At 37.1% G+C, this 12911-nt stretch overlaps 1 protein-coding gene across 1 annotated transcript in view; it reads right to left on the reverse strand.

Annotated features, from left to right (window-relative positions):
• Nucleotides 1-7438: 7438 nt before the first annotated feature.
• The window catches only part of LOC131434643 (sodium-dependent serotonin transporter), an 86403-nt gene continuing 80930 nt past the window's right edge, over nucleotides 7439-12911 (reverse strand). Inside the window, exons 7-9 of the mRNA XM_058601578.1 lie at nucleotides 9671-9871; nucleotides 9434-9601; nucleotides 7439-9231 (exon numbers count right to left, since the gene is read on the reverse strand). Coding sequence (XP_058457561.1) covers nucleotides 9151-9231; nucleotides 9434-9601; nucleotides 9671-9871 — 450 coding nt within the window. The 3' untranslated portion in view covers nucleotides 7439-9150. The remainder of the gene's footprint in view (nucleotides 9232-9433; nucleotides 9602-9670; nucleotides 9872-12911) is intronic.

Raw genomic sequence — 12911 nt, forward strand, 5'->3', positions numbered from 1 at the left:
ATGCCTTCAATTGCTGGATTGTCGCTTTTGCATTATGTGTTGGTGAAATTTCTTGTTGTCTGTGCTACACCGTGTTCGCTTGTGTATCTTATATATCATCTAGCTATTGAAGAACCGAATCAGCGTGGTTACCGATTCTTTTGAAATATCCCATGTATTTAGCAAATTTTTGGTCGATTTTGCCATTAAAAATGCCTTACACTTCGCTTCCCGAGGCTGGGTGTCAATTTAAAACATGGAAAACTAATCGCGTAACATTTTTCTGTCATAATTTTGAACGCTTATAACTCAGTCATTTGTTGATGGATTTAATTAATTCAACAACCAATCGATTCGGAAACATTTTACTTGAACTTATGAGATAACGTCATTTGAATATTTCAATTGCATGCCATTGAAAAATTGGTTTGAATTGAGTATTTTATTTTGGTTCACTGGTAACTATCAGGCCAATTTAGAATTATCGACGATAGATTTTTCGGATCTAATTTGCAGCGCTTGTTCCTCGATTATTTGTTAATGGATTTTCCTAATTTAAATGATTCTAAAGCTTCAATTCAATATTCAATATTTGCATACTTAAATCTCCATTCCCATACGAACAAAACGGTGGCGCGAAAATGGATTTAGTATAAAGTTGCGTTATGATGATAATCATAGATACTTCTTTTTCATTATATGTTACTGAACAAGTTGTTGTCTCATCAGGAATTAAACGCTTCAAAATATTCAAAATTAAATTCTGAAACTTGGCTAAAAGCGGCCTCTTCGGTTTAGTAGTATAAATTAGTTCAACAGGCTCACATATACAGAACAATTAGATGCAATATCATATAGTATCAAAGATAAACTCAAGGTAAGTTTACCTGCGATTTTACATGTATCGTTTGAATAGGAACCCTCGTAGAATTTGGTTAACCGCCAGTTTCAGTTTAATTATTATTTGCTTCAAAACAATAGGCGTCTGATGGCTACACGCGTTGAAACTATGACAATGTTCATTCGTGTGTTAATAACATCAAGTTACAATATGAACAAAATTTCGGAATTTTGTTGCGTATCCATTCCATTTATTCCTAATATGCCAAAACGAAAATCAATGTAAGTAACTTAATATTTTATGCGGACTGTTTTACATGTTTTCTTCCTCGTATTGTTGCCATATTATTTACCGACACTTCCCGAAGATTATCGACGATTTTGAAGGATTAATAAAATTACACCATTACTGAGATTACTGGTACAACATTCTCTTGGGTCGATTAACTGTTTATAAAATTAATAAGTCCACCCAGTGAACGACCATTATTAGGTTAAAACTGGGGGTAAATAAACGATATAAATCAAATCAAATTAATAAGTTTGTACGTTTCTCGAAAATTATCATAAAATAGTTTCATTTGTTTAGGTTTAAATCTTCAGGTTGCTTGTATCTAAAATTGAGCTTTCAAGTAACTTTGAAGTGTCGTGAAGTTTAGTGTATCATCATCATTATCATCTTTATTTTTGTATTTATTATGAAGACCCTAGAAACGTTTCATTTTTAATGTTATTGTGCTCGGTCGTGTCTTGAATACAACCTTCTAATTTTTAGTTGAATTTAAGAAATAGAACGTTGTTTTAAACCAACATAAATGGTTGAATTGGCTTCTGCAATTTGCAGCTATATGGCGCACTGTCGCCGAAAAAACGTTAAACACCGTAATGACTACTAGCCACTAGATGGCACACTACTACCGAAAAAAAATTCATTCGTGGTTGTCTTTTCTATATTGGCAGGTAAAAATACAATGTTGTATTGGAGTAAAAGGCATAAATGAAATATAAACACCTTTTTGAAAAATTTTCTTCTAAATCGCTGTTTTCTTCATTCGACATCGTGAAATCGATCCTCTCACTGAAAACTTTGAGCACTCGGAAAACAAAAACCGAATACAAGTAGTACACCGGACGGCGTAGTCCGGAAGGTTACAAGATACAAAAAACATCATTTGACATATACAATTAGAGTGCAACAATCGCTTCAAATGCGCACAAATTCTGTATAATTACACTTGCCACTAAGAGTCATTTTTACATATCGGCTTAGAAATTTATATATGGATATATCGTAACACATGCGAAAATCATCAAAACAATTTGCACACGCAAAGACCGAAATCAGCTTTTTGGCGAAAAAATTAGTTGATTTGCTGATTTTAGTTAGTTATTTTTTAGGACAACTAAAAAATTCTTATATTTGCTAATTCAGATTTGTTATTTTTGAACCCCTTAATAATGCTAAAAAGTTGGTTGAATTTGCTAATTTTTCAGTTGATTTTGCAACATTTACATGCTGTCATTTCTTAGCAAAGACACGCTCCACTTTCATTCAACTAATATTTTTAGCAAAATCAGCAAAACTCTGGTTGATTTTAACAAATAATTATTGTTGATTTCAGTAAAAAATGTTGTTGAATTAAGTGATATTGTTGTTAATTTCAATGAAAATTTACAGTTAATAATAACAACAAACCTTCTTGAGTTAAGTAAAATATATACTGATTCCAATTAATACGAACTGTTAATTTTAGCTACAGCAAAAACGAGTCAAATTAATTAATTTATTTTAATTGGAATTGTCAGTTGATTTGATCAATAAACTTTCTTGAGTTTAATAAATTTATGTCTGTTTATAATGTGAATAATTGATTTTGCACTATAAACTAATAGCTGCTTTCCTAAGTTTGTAAAAGGCCTCTTAACAAAAGAAACAATACATATGGGTACGGTCCTGATTATAACTCATTTTATCTAAATTGTTGAATTCTTATGCACTGTAAAAATGATTTGCTTCTCCAAAGCAACTAAACTTACAATCACGAAGCGTAAAGTTCAGAGATAGAAGTCAGAATGGCAAAGCAAGCATAAAATATGCAATAAACATGTACTTTCTGCACTGGTCACAGTAATGATTGTTAGTTAATCTTTTAATAATTCACTGATAGCTGAAAGCACACCACAAATAAACTTAAACCAAGCAACTTTACAGCAGTTTTACATATGGGTCAGTTAGAAATTTTAAAATCTATATATAAAATATATCAAAACAATTTCAACAAGACTATCCTGTTTTGTTTTTCAACGAATTGTGTTGCTTTGACACTTCTCATGAGTTTTTGACTAATAAACTTGTTAATAAAACCAGTTGCATTCTTGTTTTCTTTGTGCTGTCTTTCTGCAGTGATGATGACAGCCAAACAGCGTCAAACTATTTAATTTTAACCACAAAATTAGTTGACAACGAGAATTTCGTGTGGGATTGAAATGTTGCTGGTTTGTGTCCAGGATTTTCGCCATCTAAATTTATTCGCTAAAAACAAGAACTTTTCTCAGCAAATTAAATTCTAAATATTAACCAATTTATTAGTTATTTTGGCAGTTTTGATGTTAAAATCAACTAATTCAAAAACAGTAATACGAATTAGGCGCAAAGCTAATTTCGGTCGTTCCGTGCAAGCAGTTTCAACAAGGCTGTCCTTTTTAGCTTTTTAATGGACTGTTTTGCTTTGACACTTCTCATGAGTTTTTGGCTTATAAACTTGTTAACAAAACCAGTTTCATTTTTATTTTCTTTGTATTGTCCTTCAGCAATGATGGTGATAGATAAATATAAACAAATTTTCTGATTTTAATAACAAAATTAACTAATTTCATAGTTATTTTGGAAATTTTGTTGTTAAAAGCAACTAAATCTAAAACAGTAATACGAATTAGGCGCAGAGCTGATTTCGGTCGTTCCGTGTATCAGTTGCCAATGCCAATGAGTATACATTTTTCCACATCAGGAAAACCATTGACACACCATTCTTTCGAGGGCCGCTTTTACATAGGGGCAGTGGGGGCCAGTGCCTTGGGCCCACGGTCTTAAGGGGGGGGGGGGGGGGCACGGACAGGACCGAGCAAAAAAAAAGACATTCAGTTAGCTAGGGGTATACAGAAAAAGCTTGCCCCGGGCCCAATAATACGTAAAAGCGGCGCTGGGATGTTGGTATCCTTTTCCGTTGGACTTTCTTGATGATTATTCTTGTTCCGGGTTGATGATTCAATGCATGGGTGTGCTACAAGTAGACCTGTGTGATGATTAAAATTGTCAACATCGGCGGCTAGAGCGTCTTTTTGACCAGTGGCGGTGGCGAATCGGCGTGACGCCATTTCCTGAAAATATCGGTGGCGAAGGCGGCGCGATTCGGCGTAATCAATTTATAACCGCTGGAAGTCCATGTTAGTGGAACTTGTCTGAAAGAACATCAATGGAAACTGAATCAAATGTTCCTTTAATGTCTAAAAATACAGATGCCCTTTGTTGTTTTTGAGCGAAGGCAATTTGGATGTCAGACGAAAGCAATGCAAGGCAATCATTCGTCCCTTTATTTCTACCAAACTGAGCCAAACTGAGTATTTGACAAAAAAACAACAATTTTCTGATGCAGGACAACATTGCAATGGGTCTATATGAGTTGTGATTGGAAGCTGTTGGAACAATATTTTGCTCAAGAAACTTGTTGAACAATTCCAACAAACGTCTTTTTGCGAGATCGGGCAGATTTTTCACCAAGTTGAATTTAATCCTGTCCAACCCAGGAGCGTTATTGTTACAAGACATGAGTGCTATGGAAAATTCCATCATTGAAAAGATGCTATCAATGGAACCATCATTTTGAGAAGACTCCCTAATAATGCTACGCGTAGGAACAGAATCTGGACAAACTTTCCTCGCAAAATCAAATATCCATCGAATTGAGTATTCCTCACTCTCATTTCCTCATTCGTCTGGCCGTATTCCAAAGAGTGCTCATTGAGGTTTCTCTTGACAAACCTTCCACAAAATGTCTCCAATAGCTGCATTTCTTGACCCGAAGTATGTTCTTGTACTTGGTTTCTCAATCCAAGAATTTTTCAAAATTCTGAGGAGTTCCTCCTCCTCGTTTTAAAAATGTCTTGAAAGCATTTTGTTTCGCGTGTTTAGCATCTGAGCACTCTTCGTCCCACCAAGAATTTGGAGGTCTTCTGTTAGACGATGGGCCAAGAAATCGTTTGGTTTGTGCTTGTTCAGCGGTCTCCAGTATCGAACAAACGAGGAAGTCATATTCCTCCAGTGGGGGGAGCTCTTCCATGGAATTTAAGATACTTGACATATTACTTTGGAATTTAATCCAGTCAATATTTTTTGTCAAATCATATGGAATATTAACTGAATTAGCAATACATTTGTTACTGCTAATTGAGATGATGATTGGTAAATGATCGCTACCGTGTAAATCAGGAAATACTTTCCAGGTGCAATCTAGTCGAATTGAAGTCGAGCAAAGATATAAATCCAATGCACTTGGACGTGCAGGAGGTCTTGAAATCCGTGTCATGCTACCCATATTTAATACCGTCATGCTAAAATTGTCGCAAATATTATATATTAAAGATGATCTGCTATCATTGTAAACGGAACCCCACATCATTCCGTGCGAATTGAAATCTCCCAGAATCAATCAAGGAGCAGGGAGGGCTTCGACAATTTCATTAAGCTGTCGTTGTCCAAGCTCTTGGAGGAATTTATACCGAAGCAATGCAAATGTCCTTTCCTTTAATGTTTATTTGACAAGCAACAACTTCTATACTAGAAGGCGAAGGAATGTTTAATCTATAAAAGGAATAGCATTTCTCAATTCCCGAAAGCACTCCACCAAACGGAGAGTCTTTATCGAGACGTATAATGTTAAAGTCATTAAAATTTAAAGCTATGTTTGATGTAAGCCATGTTTCGCACAAAGCAAATACATCACATTTTTGACTATGCAATAAAACTTTAAATGAATCAAGTTTTGGAATGATGCTTCGACAATTCCACTGTCGGATGATAAATTATCCATCAAATGATACAAAACCTGAGAGAATTTGCCATTGAGCTGATAACTGTTGCAAAAAAGTTCTAGCTATTGGAAGGAATGCTGTTATGATGGTTTTTAGAGGTTCTGAAATATTGAATGCTGCGAAAATCCACAGTTCGTGCAATTCATAATATGCGGCACGAAAAGCCGAACAGGAAGACGAATTTTATCGATATAGACATGGCTAGGCAATGCAGATCTGGCAAATGTTTCTCGAAACGAATCTGAGGGACGATAAGACTTAATTCCATCAACATTAGATGCTGAGTACAATTGCTTGCACTCGAGTATCTTAACTTCCTCAAGCATGGAGTTTTTAAAACGACCAACTCCATTTTTAAGTAAATCATCGGTTGTCAGACTTGCTTCAGTCACAACACCGTCAATTTCCACCTCCTTCGATGGAATGTAAACTCTATATTCAACAGCAAATAGTTTACAGGCTACAATATTGTTTGCCTGTTTCAAATCGTCAACAACAACTCGAATTTTATCTCTATTAACTTTAGAGATTTCTACAACTTTTGAAAAATGTGATGTCAATTCCTTTGTGATTCGCATCAAGTTTAATTCCTCGCCAAATTTAAAAGCCCCGCATATTGCCTTGGCTATTAGCACCAGCAGTTTTAACTACCTGCAACCGTTAACTCACGTGCGGTATAATCGAAACACAACCTCGTCGCTTGAATGGTTTTTACTGACTGAATGAAAAAAAAAAGTTAGCTGTTATTGTGTAGAATTTGGATTGATGTAAACCGAACATTGTTGTCAGTTGTCAGAAAAAAAACTATTGTGACAGTTGGCAGGGTTGGATAGTCCATACATTTGCTGTTGTAACTATTTAAACCTGAAGTGCGGTTTCATATTTGTAATACTATAAGCAGGCGCGGCAACTATGGGGGGGCAAGGCACTTTTTGTCCCTCCCAAAAATTTATTGGAGGGGCCATGCCCCTCCAATGTTTTTGCAACTGGAATACATATTAGAAAATATGCTATAAATATCTTATGATATAACACATTTTTCTGTTATCCCCGTAGTTCATCTCTGAAATCCTTCATATTTCTTAACTAAGTTACTTAAATTTTTAAACTCATTTACTACAATGTGAAATGTGCTATACTCTACCACTTTCGAATATTGGTTATTACTGGAATAGTAGGGAAAATGTTTGTGATTTTCACTTGGTTGCTTTTTGTTTGCTATAACCTCTCCGTTTCCTTTATGAAAATGCTTTACATATTGCAACGTTCAATGATCTGTAGTAATAATTTTTTTGTGTGTATTCAATTCCATTGGATTTGACAGTGCACTAAACAAAATCGGTAATGTTTCTTATCGCAACCTTTAAACTACATCAGCTGCCAAGAGCACGTGTTTTCTCTTGTGAGTTGCGCCAAACAGACGTTTGTAGAATGCTTGTATAATGGTATTGAAGCTGATTTCTAGTGAACGTCACCTTATCGTGTCGACTACCCAATGTTCAGTTCGGATAAAATGATAAACATCGTCGAATTGTTCCAGGTTGAGAATCTAACGTAAGTCTTTTTTATTGTCTGAAAAATTACAGAAAAGTTAAAACCGATCACTTCCTCTGACTAAAAATTGTTAAGACATTCTAAAGTTTGGCAAGGTAATGCCCAAAGCGTAAATGGCTGCTTACGGTTTGGACATCGTTATTTGCTTGTCACAGTTTGAAGCACATTCCAGTCTGGCAGGAGACCGTAAATAAATGCTACTTTAATATGCGTTGTACAGGCTTTGCGTTCTTACTAGCTATATAAAGTGTTTGATTTTTAAGTCTATGTAGTTTCTTAAGCACATGCTAAAACACACTAACGTCTTTGATTAAACTACGTACTGCTTGTGGCTAAATATATCTCTGTAGAATAGTTTCCGACTAACTTCTGTAGGCCTATAAAATATATACTACTAACACATTAAATTCGTGTTCCTCGTCTAACAAAACACTCTCGATTCTTACAATAATATCCAATAGTAGCTAACAGTAAACATCATTTGTACATGGCATACGCAGGGAGTTTAGTTTCGCATTGAGGATGGCCATTCGAGAGTGGGCAGATGATCATATTGGATGTTGAAAGTTCCTTCCAGCCACCAAGATCTGTATCTAAACAAAAACTAATCAAAACGCAAACAATCAAGAAAAGCTTTTATGAATGCAGGATTGTTAGACCGATAAAATATACAGCTCAAGGGATAAAAAAGTAGGCCATGCTTTTATTGGGGAAAAGTTTTGATTTACCTTCATTGCGTAAAATTCAAATCGCCCAGAGAAAGCAATGAATACTAGACTCGAAACCAAGTGTCATCAAATCTTATGCAAAGAAAACTCACTTTCAAGAAGTATTTTCTTCTCCTTTCTCTAGCTTTTCATGTCAGCTTACCGCCTGCACCAAATATGGCTTTCTAAACCACCTGAATGGGCACCCAATGAAAAACCAAACACCCTGTGTTCAATAAACACGCTCTAAAGTAGGCAACGGAACCGGCGGAGGTAACAAATTTCCGAAGATAGAGTAGATAACCCGCATAGCGACACAAACCGTCGCTAAGTGGCTGCCTTTGCGTCGGTTTGTCCGCAGCAAAGCCTATTCATAAATTCAACCATGTTTCCTTCGTGTTTTCTAATAAATGCTCAGCCTAAAATTAGAAGTAACAGCGTTAAAACGAGCTTGTGTTATAATTTGCATCTATCTCTAGAAAAATTGGAAGTCTGCGAAAAATGAGATATAAACTCTTTGGCATGCATCGATTCAAACGAGCCACTCCGTGGCCAACGGAAACGACAGCTTCTTCGTTCGGATTCCCGGATACAGTCCGGAGTAACTAATGCGGTTACCGCAAGGTCTGGAGCTGTAGTAAGTACTATTATTATCACTAACATCACTAAGTTTCTTGTAGCAGTTGCAGGCGTCGACATCTAATAGCAGATCAACTCTAAGCTTAGCAGCATTGTTATCATCGTTATTAACAGCGGTACCACTAGGCGCACGACGTACACTGTAGGTAGGATACTCGCTAGAAGGATCCTCGTAGTTGTAATAGTAGTAGTTGCAGTGTTTTGGGGAACAGCTACAGTTCGTTGGTGAATCGATACGATCAAAGCAACAGTAGCAGCAGCTGCGGCGGCTACTATGGCAACAAATATTAGTTTCTTGTGTTTGTGACGTCTGATAGTCACCGGCAGCGGGTGGGCAATCTTGTCAGACGGCAGTTCCGGTGTAGATTTGGCCAGGTACGGCCGTCGGTATCAACGGTTCCGGCTTGAACGTTTGGCGCAGACGCTGAAATATTCACGAAAAAACTAGTTTATCAGTATTCTTTGACACACTAATGTCGTTTTCGCTTGATGCCTAACCTAACCCAGTTTGCGCCCCCAGTTTATAGGTGCGAACCAAACACAGTTTCATGAAAAGTGTTTGTTTGATGAAACTAGGACTGAGTCAGTTTAAGTTTCCTCAAGTGAAAACGACTTAAAATACTTACGCTAGTGAAACTGCCGTAACTCCGCATAAACTTGTATATTACGTATAATGGAATACAGAGCACCGAAGACAGTGTCAGAATCCAACCGGCCGCAACGCTCCATTCGGGGTATTTATACTCGCCCTCCAACATGCCTTCATATCCCAACAGTGAGAATATTAGAATACACTGAAAATAAAATTCAACACTTCTGTATAACTCTGCCCTGGAGCTACCCGAACCGAACACCCAACTTACAAACAAAAAGGTAGGACTGATGTATTTCCAGCAGATGCGCCAGAAAAGTGACGGCTTTTTGCCAAGCATCTGTTCGATGTCGGACGAAAAATTTTCCACTCCGTAAAACCAGAACACGCCGGCCGCTTCAACGAACACGACGAACAATATTGCGAGCCCCGGCCCGTACACGTTCAGGAAATTGACCAGATAAACTCCTCCCTGCGAATAGTGGAAAGTATTATTGTTTATTGTTAGTTACCTTTTGCGAGTAGAAGCGTTTTTGTTATCATTTAGCAAATTGCAACCTTTGCTTTAAATTTAGTTTGTTTAAAAAATGATAATAAAAAATTAGGTAGATTTTTACATTTAAAAACCGTTTTAATCCACCTAGTGGCATGCCTTTCTTATATTGCTCATAACATCATAAATATTACTGCGGAATTTGCAAAAACAACTGAATATAAATAGGAAGGTTTGTTCGGACTTAATCTAACAAACTCTACAAATCCTGTTTACCCTGTAGTTCCGGAACCGGAAGTAGTATCCACAACAAATTTGGGAATTCCGTATGAACCTATGTAAGACTTTTCCTTTGAACCTATAAGTTTGTGAAAATCGATTTGACCATCTTGAAGAAAAGTGAGTAAGATCCTTTTTGCAGTTTTTAATCACCATTCCTCTTTTTCTGAAACCGGATTCAGATGACCAGATAAATATGACTCTCTTTTACGACGTACATAATGGATGCTATGTCTAATGGCTTCCAAACGGATGCTATTTACACGGATCTCTCCACAGCTTTTGATAAAATCAATCACGCTATCACGATCGCCAAACTGGATAGGCTGGGTTTCGGTTCCAGTATTCTTCGATGGATGCAATCGTATCTCTGCAATCGACGGCTGGCGGTTAAAATCAATGACAGTCTATCGCAGGAGTTCTTTGCTTTTTCCGGAATACCTCAAGGAAGCCATCTCGGTCCACTGATTTTCCTCCTTTATTTCAACGATGTAATTACTCACTAGAAGGCCCACGACTATCTTTTGCTGATTTTTTTTTTTTCATAAATACGTTTATTTCATAGGCAATATACATAAGTTTTTCTTCGCCGTGGCATCTACAATACATAGTACTTTAAACCTAATACATTTCGAATATCCTATTAGTATGTTGGTATTCATTAGTTAATCTAAACACTGTTTTTATCAAGCGAGTTGCTATTATAAATTACATTAAATGAAATACATTTATTTTGTACATGATCTTATAACTATTTCAGGTTTGTTTGTATCAGTTCATCACTTTTATTTAATATAAGATAGCTGGCTATTGGTTGAGCTCATGGAAGAGAAAACAATCTAACATAAAATAAAATTTAAATTGGAACTCCAATGGACTTAATGAAATAATAAAGAAGTTTCATGTAAGGAACGTCACGACAAGCAAGAATGTCGCGAACTGGGACATTGGATAGTCTACCTTGGGTACGCAAGGAATTTATTAGTTGAGATCTGACATCACGATACTCCACGCATGTCCAAACAACATGGTCAATATCGCGGTAACCTTCGCCACAAGCACAATGATTAGTCTCGGAAAGTCCAATTCGAAGGAGATGTGCATCTAACGTGTAGTGATTGGACATGAGTCTGGACATCACACGAATGAAATCTCTACTCACATCCAGTCCCCTGAACCATGCCTTTGTCGATATTTTAGGAATAATTGAGTGCATCCACCGACCCAGATCATCTTTATCCCAAGAAGCTTGCCAGCTGGCAAGTGTTCTTTGGCGAGACGCGCTATAGAATTCATTGAAAGCAATTGGTCTCTCATAAATTTCACCCTCAATAGCACCACGTTTGGCTAAAATATCGGCTCTTTCATTGCCTGGAATGGAGCAATGAGCCGGAACCCAAACTATTGTGATTTGATAATTATTATTCAATATGACGTTCAGGCACTGTTTTATTTTGCCCAAGAAAAAAGGTTCATTTTTGCCAGCAGCCTTTGAGCGAATGGCTTCAATTGCACTCAGACTATCTGTGAAAAGAAAATAATGGTTTGGAGATAATGTGACGATTATACTCAAACTATAATGAACTGCTGCTAACTCTGCTATATAAACAGATGCAGGTTCTTGAAGCCTAAAGGAGACCGAAACATTATTGTTGAACATACCAAACCCTGTCGCTTCTTCAATTCGCGATCCGTCCGTGTAAAACATTTTCTCAGAGTCGATATGCCTGAACTTACTTGTAAATATTTTTGGGATTTCCAACGAGCGTAGGTGTTCCGGAATTCCACGCACTTCGCGCTGCATGGATGTGTCGAAAAATAAAGTTGAGTCAGGGACATTTAGGAGGCTGACACGGATAGGAATATATCTTGAAGGGTTGATTTCCTGTGACATATGGTTAAAATATACAGTCATGAATCTTGTTTGAGATTGAAGCTCAACTAGCCTTTCGAAGTTATTAATAACTAGGGGATTCAGTACCTCGCATCTTATTAGCAGTCGCGACGAAAGCTCCCAAAAACGATCCTTCAATGGAAGAACTCCCGCCAGAACTTCAAGACTCATTGTATGTGTCGAATGCATGCAGCCTAAAGCAATTCGCAAACAACGATATTGAATTCGCTCTAATTTGATAATATGAGAGTTTGCAGCGGAACGAAAGCAAACGCATCCATATTCCATCACTGAAAGTATCGTTGTCTGATACAATTTTATTAGATCTTCCGGATGAGCACCCCACCAAGATCCGGTTATTGTTCGAAGAAAATTTACTCTTTGTTGGCATTTTGTTATCAGAAACCTAATGTGTCCTCCCCACGTGCATTTGGAATCAAACCACACCCCGAGGTATTTGAAAGTCAAAACCTGCTGGATCATTCTTCCCATCATATGGAGCTGAAGCTGCGCGGGATCATGCTTTCTTGAAAAGACGACTAACTCTGTTTTCTCCGCAGAGAATTCGATACCAAGATGAACAGCCCAATCGGACAAGTTATCTAAGGTATCTTGCAATGGTTTTTGCAGATCAATAGCTTTGGGTCCAGTAACTGAAACTACGCCATCATCTGCCAATTGTCTTAGTGTACATGGGGATACTAGACAGCTGTCAATGTCATTCACGTAAAAATTATAGAGGAGCGGACTGAGGCAAGAGCCTTGCGGTAGACCCATGTAGCTAATTCTGAATGTTACCAAATCGCCATGTGAAAAATGCATGCGTTTCTCTGACAAAAGGTTGTG

This window comes from Malaya genurostris, chromosome 3, assembly GCF_030247185.1.
Source record: "Malaya genurostris strain Urasoe2022 chromosome 3, Malgen_1.1, whole genome shotgun sequence".
NCBI classification, from domain to species: domain Eukaryota; kingdom Metazoa; phylum Arthropoda; class Insecta; order Diptera; family Culicidae; genus Malaya; species Malaya genurostris.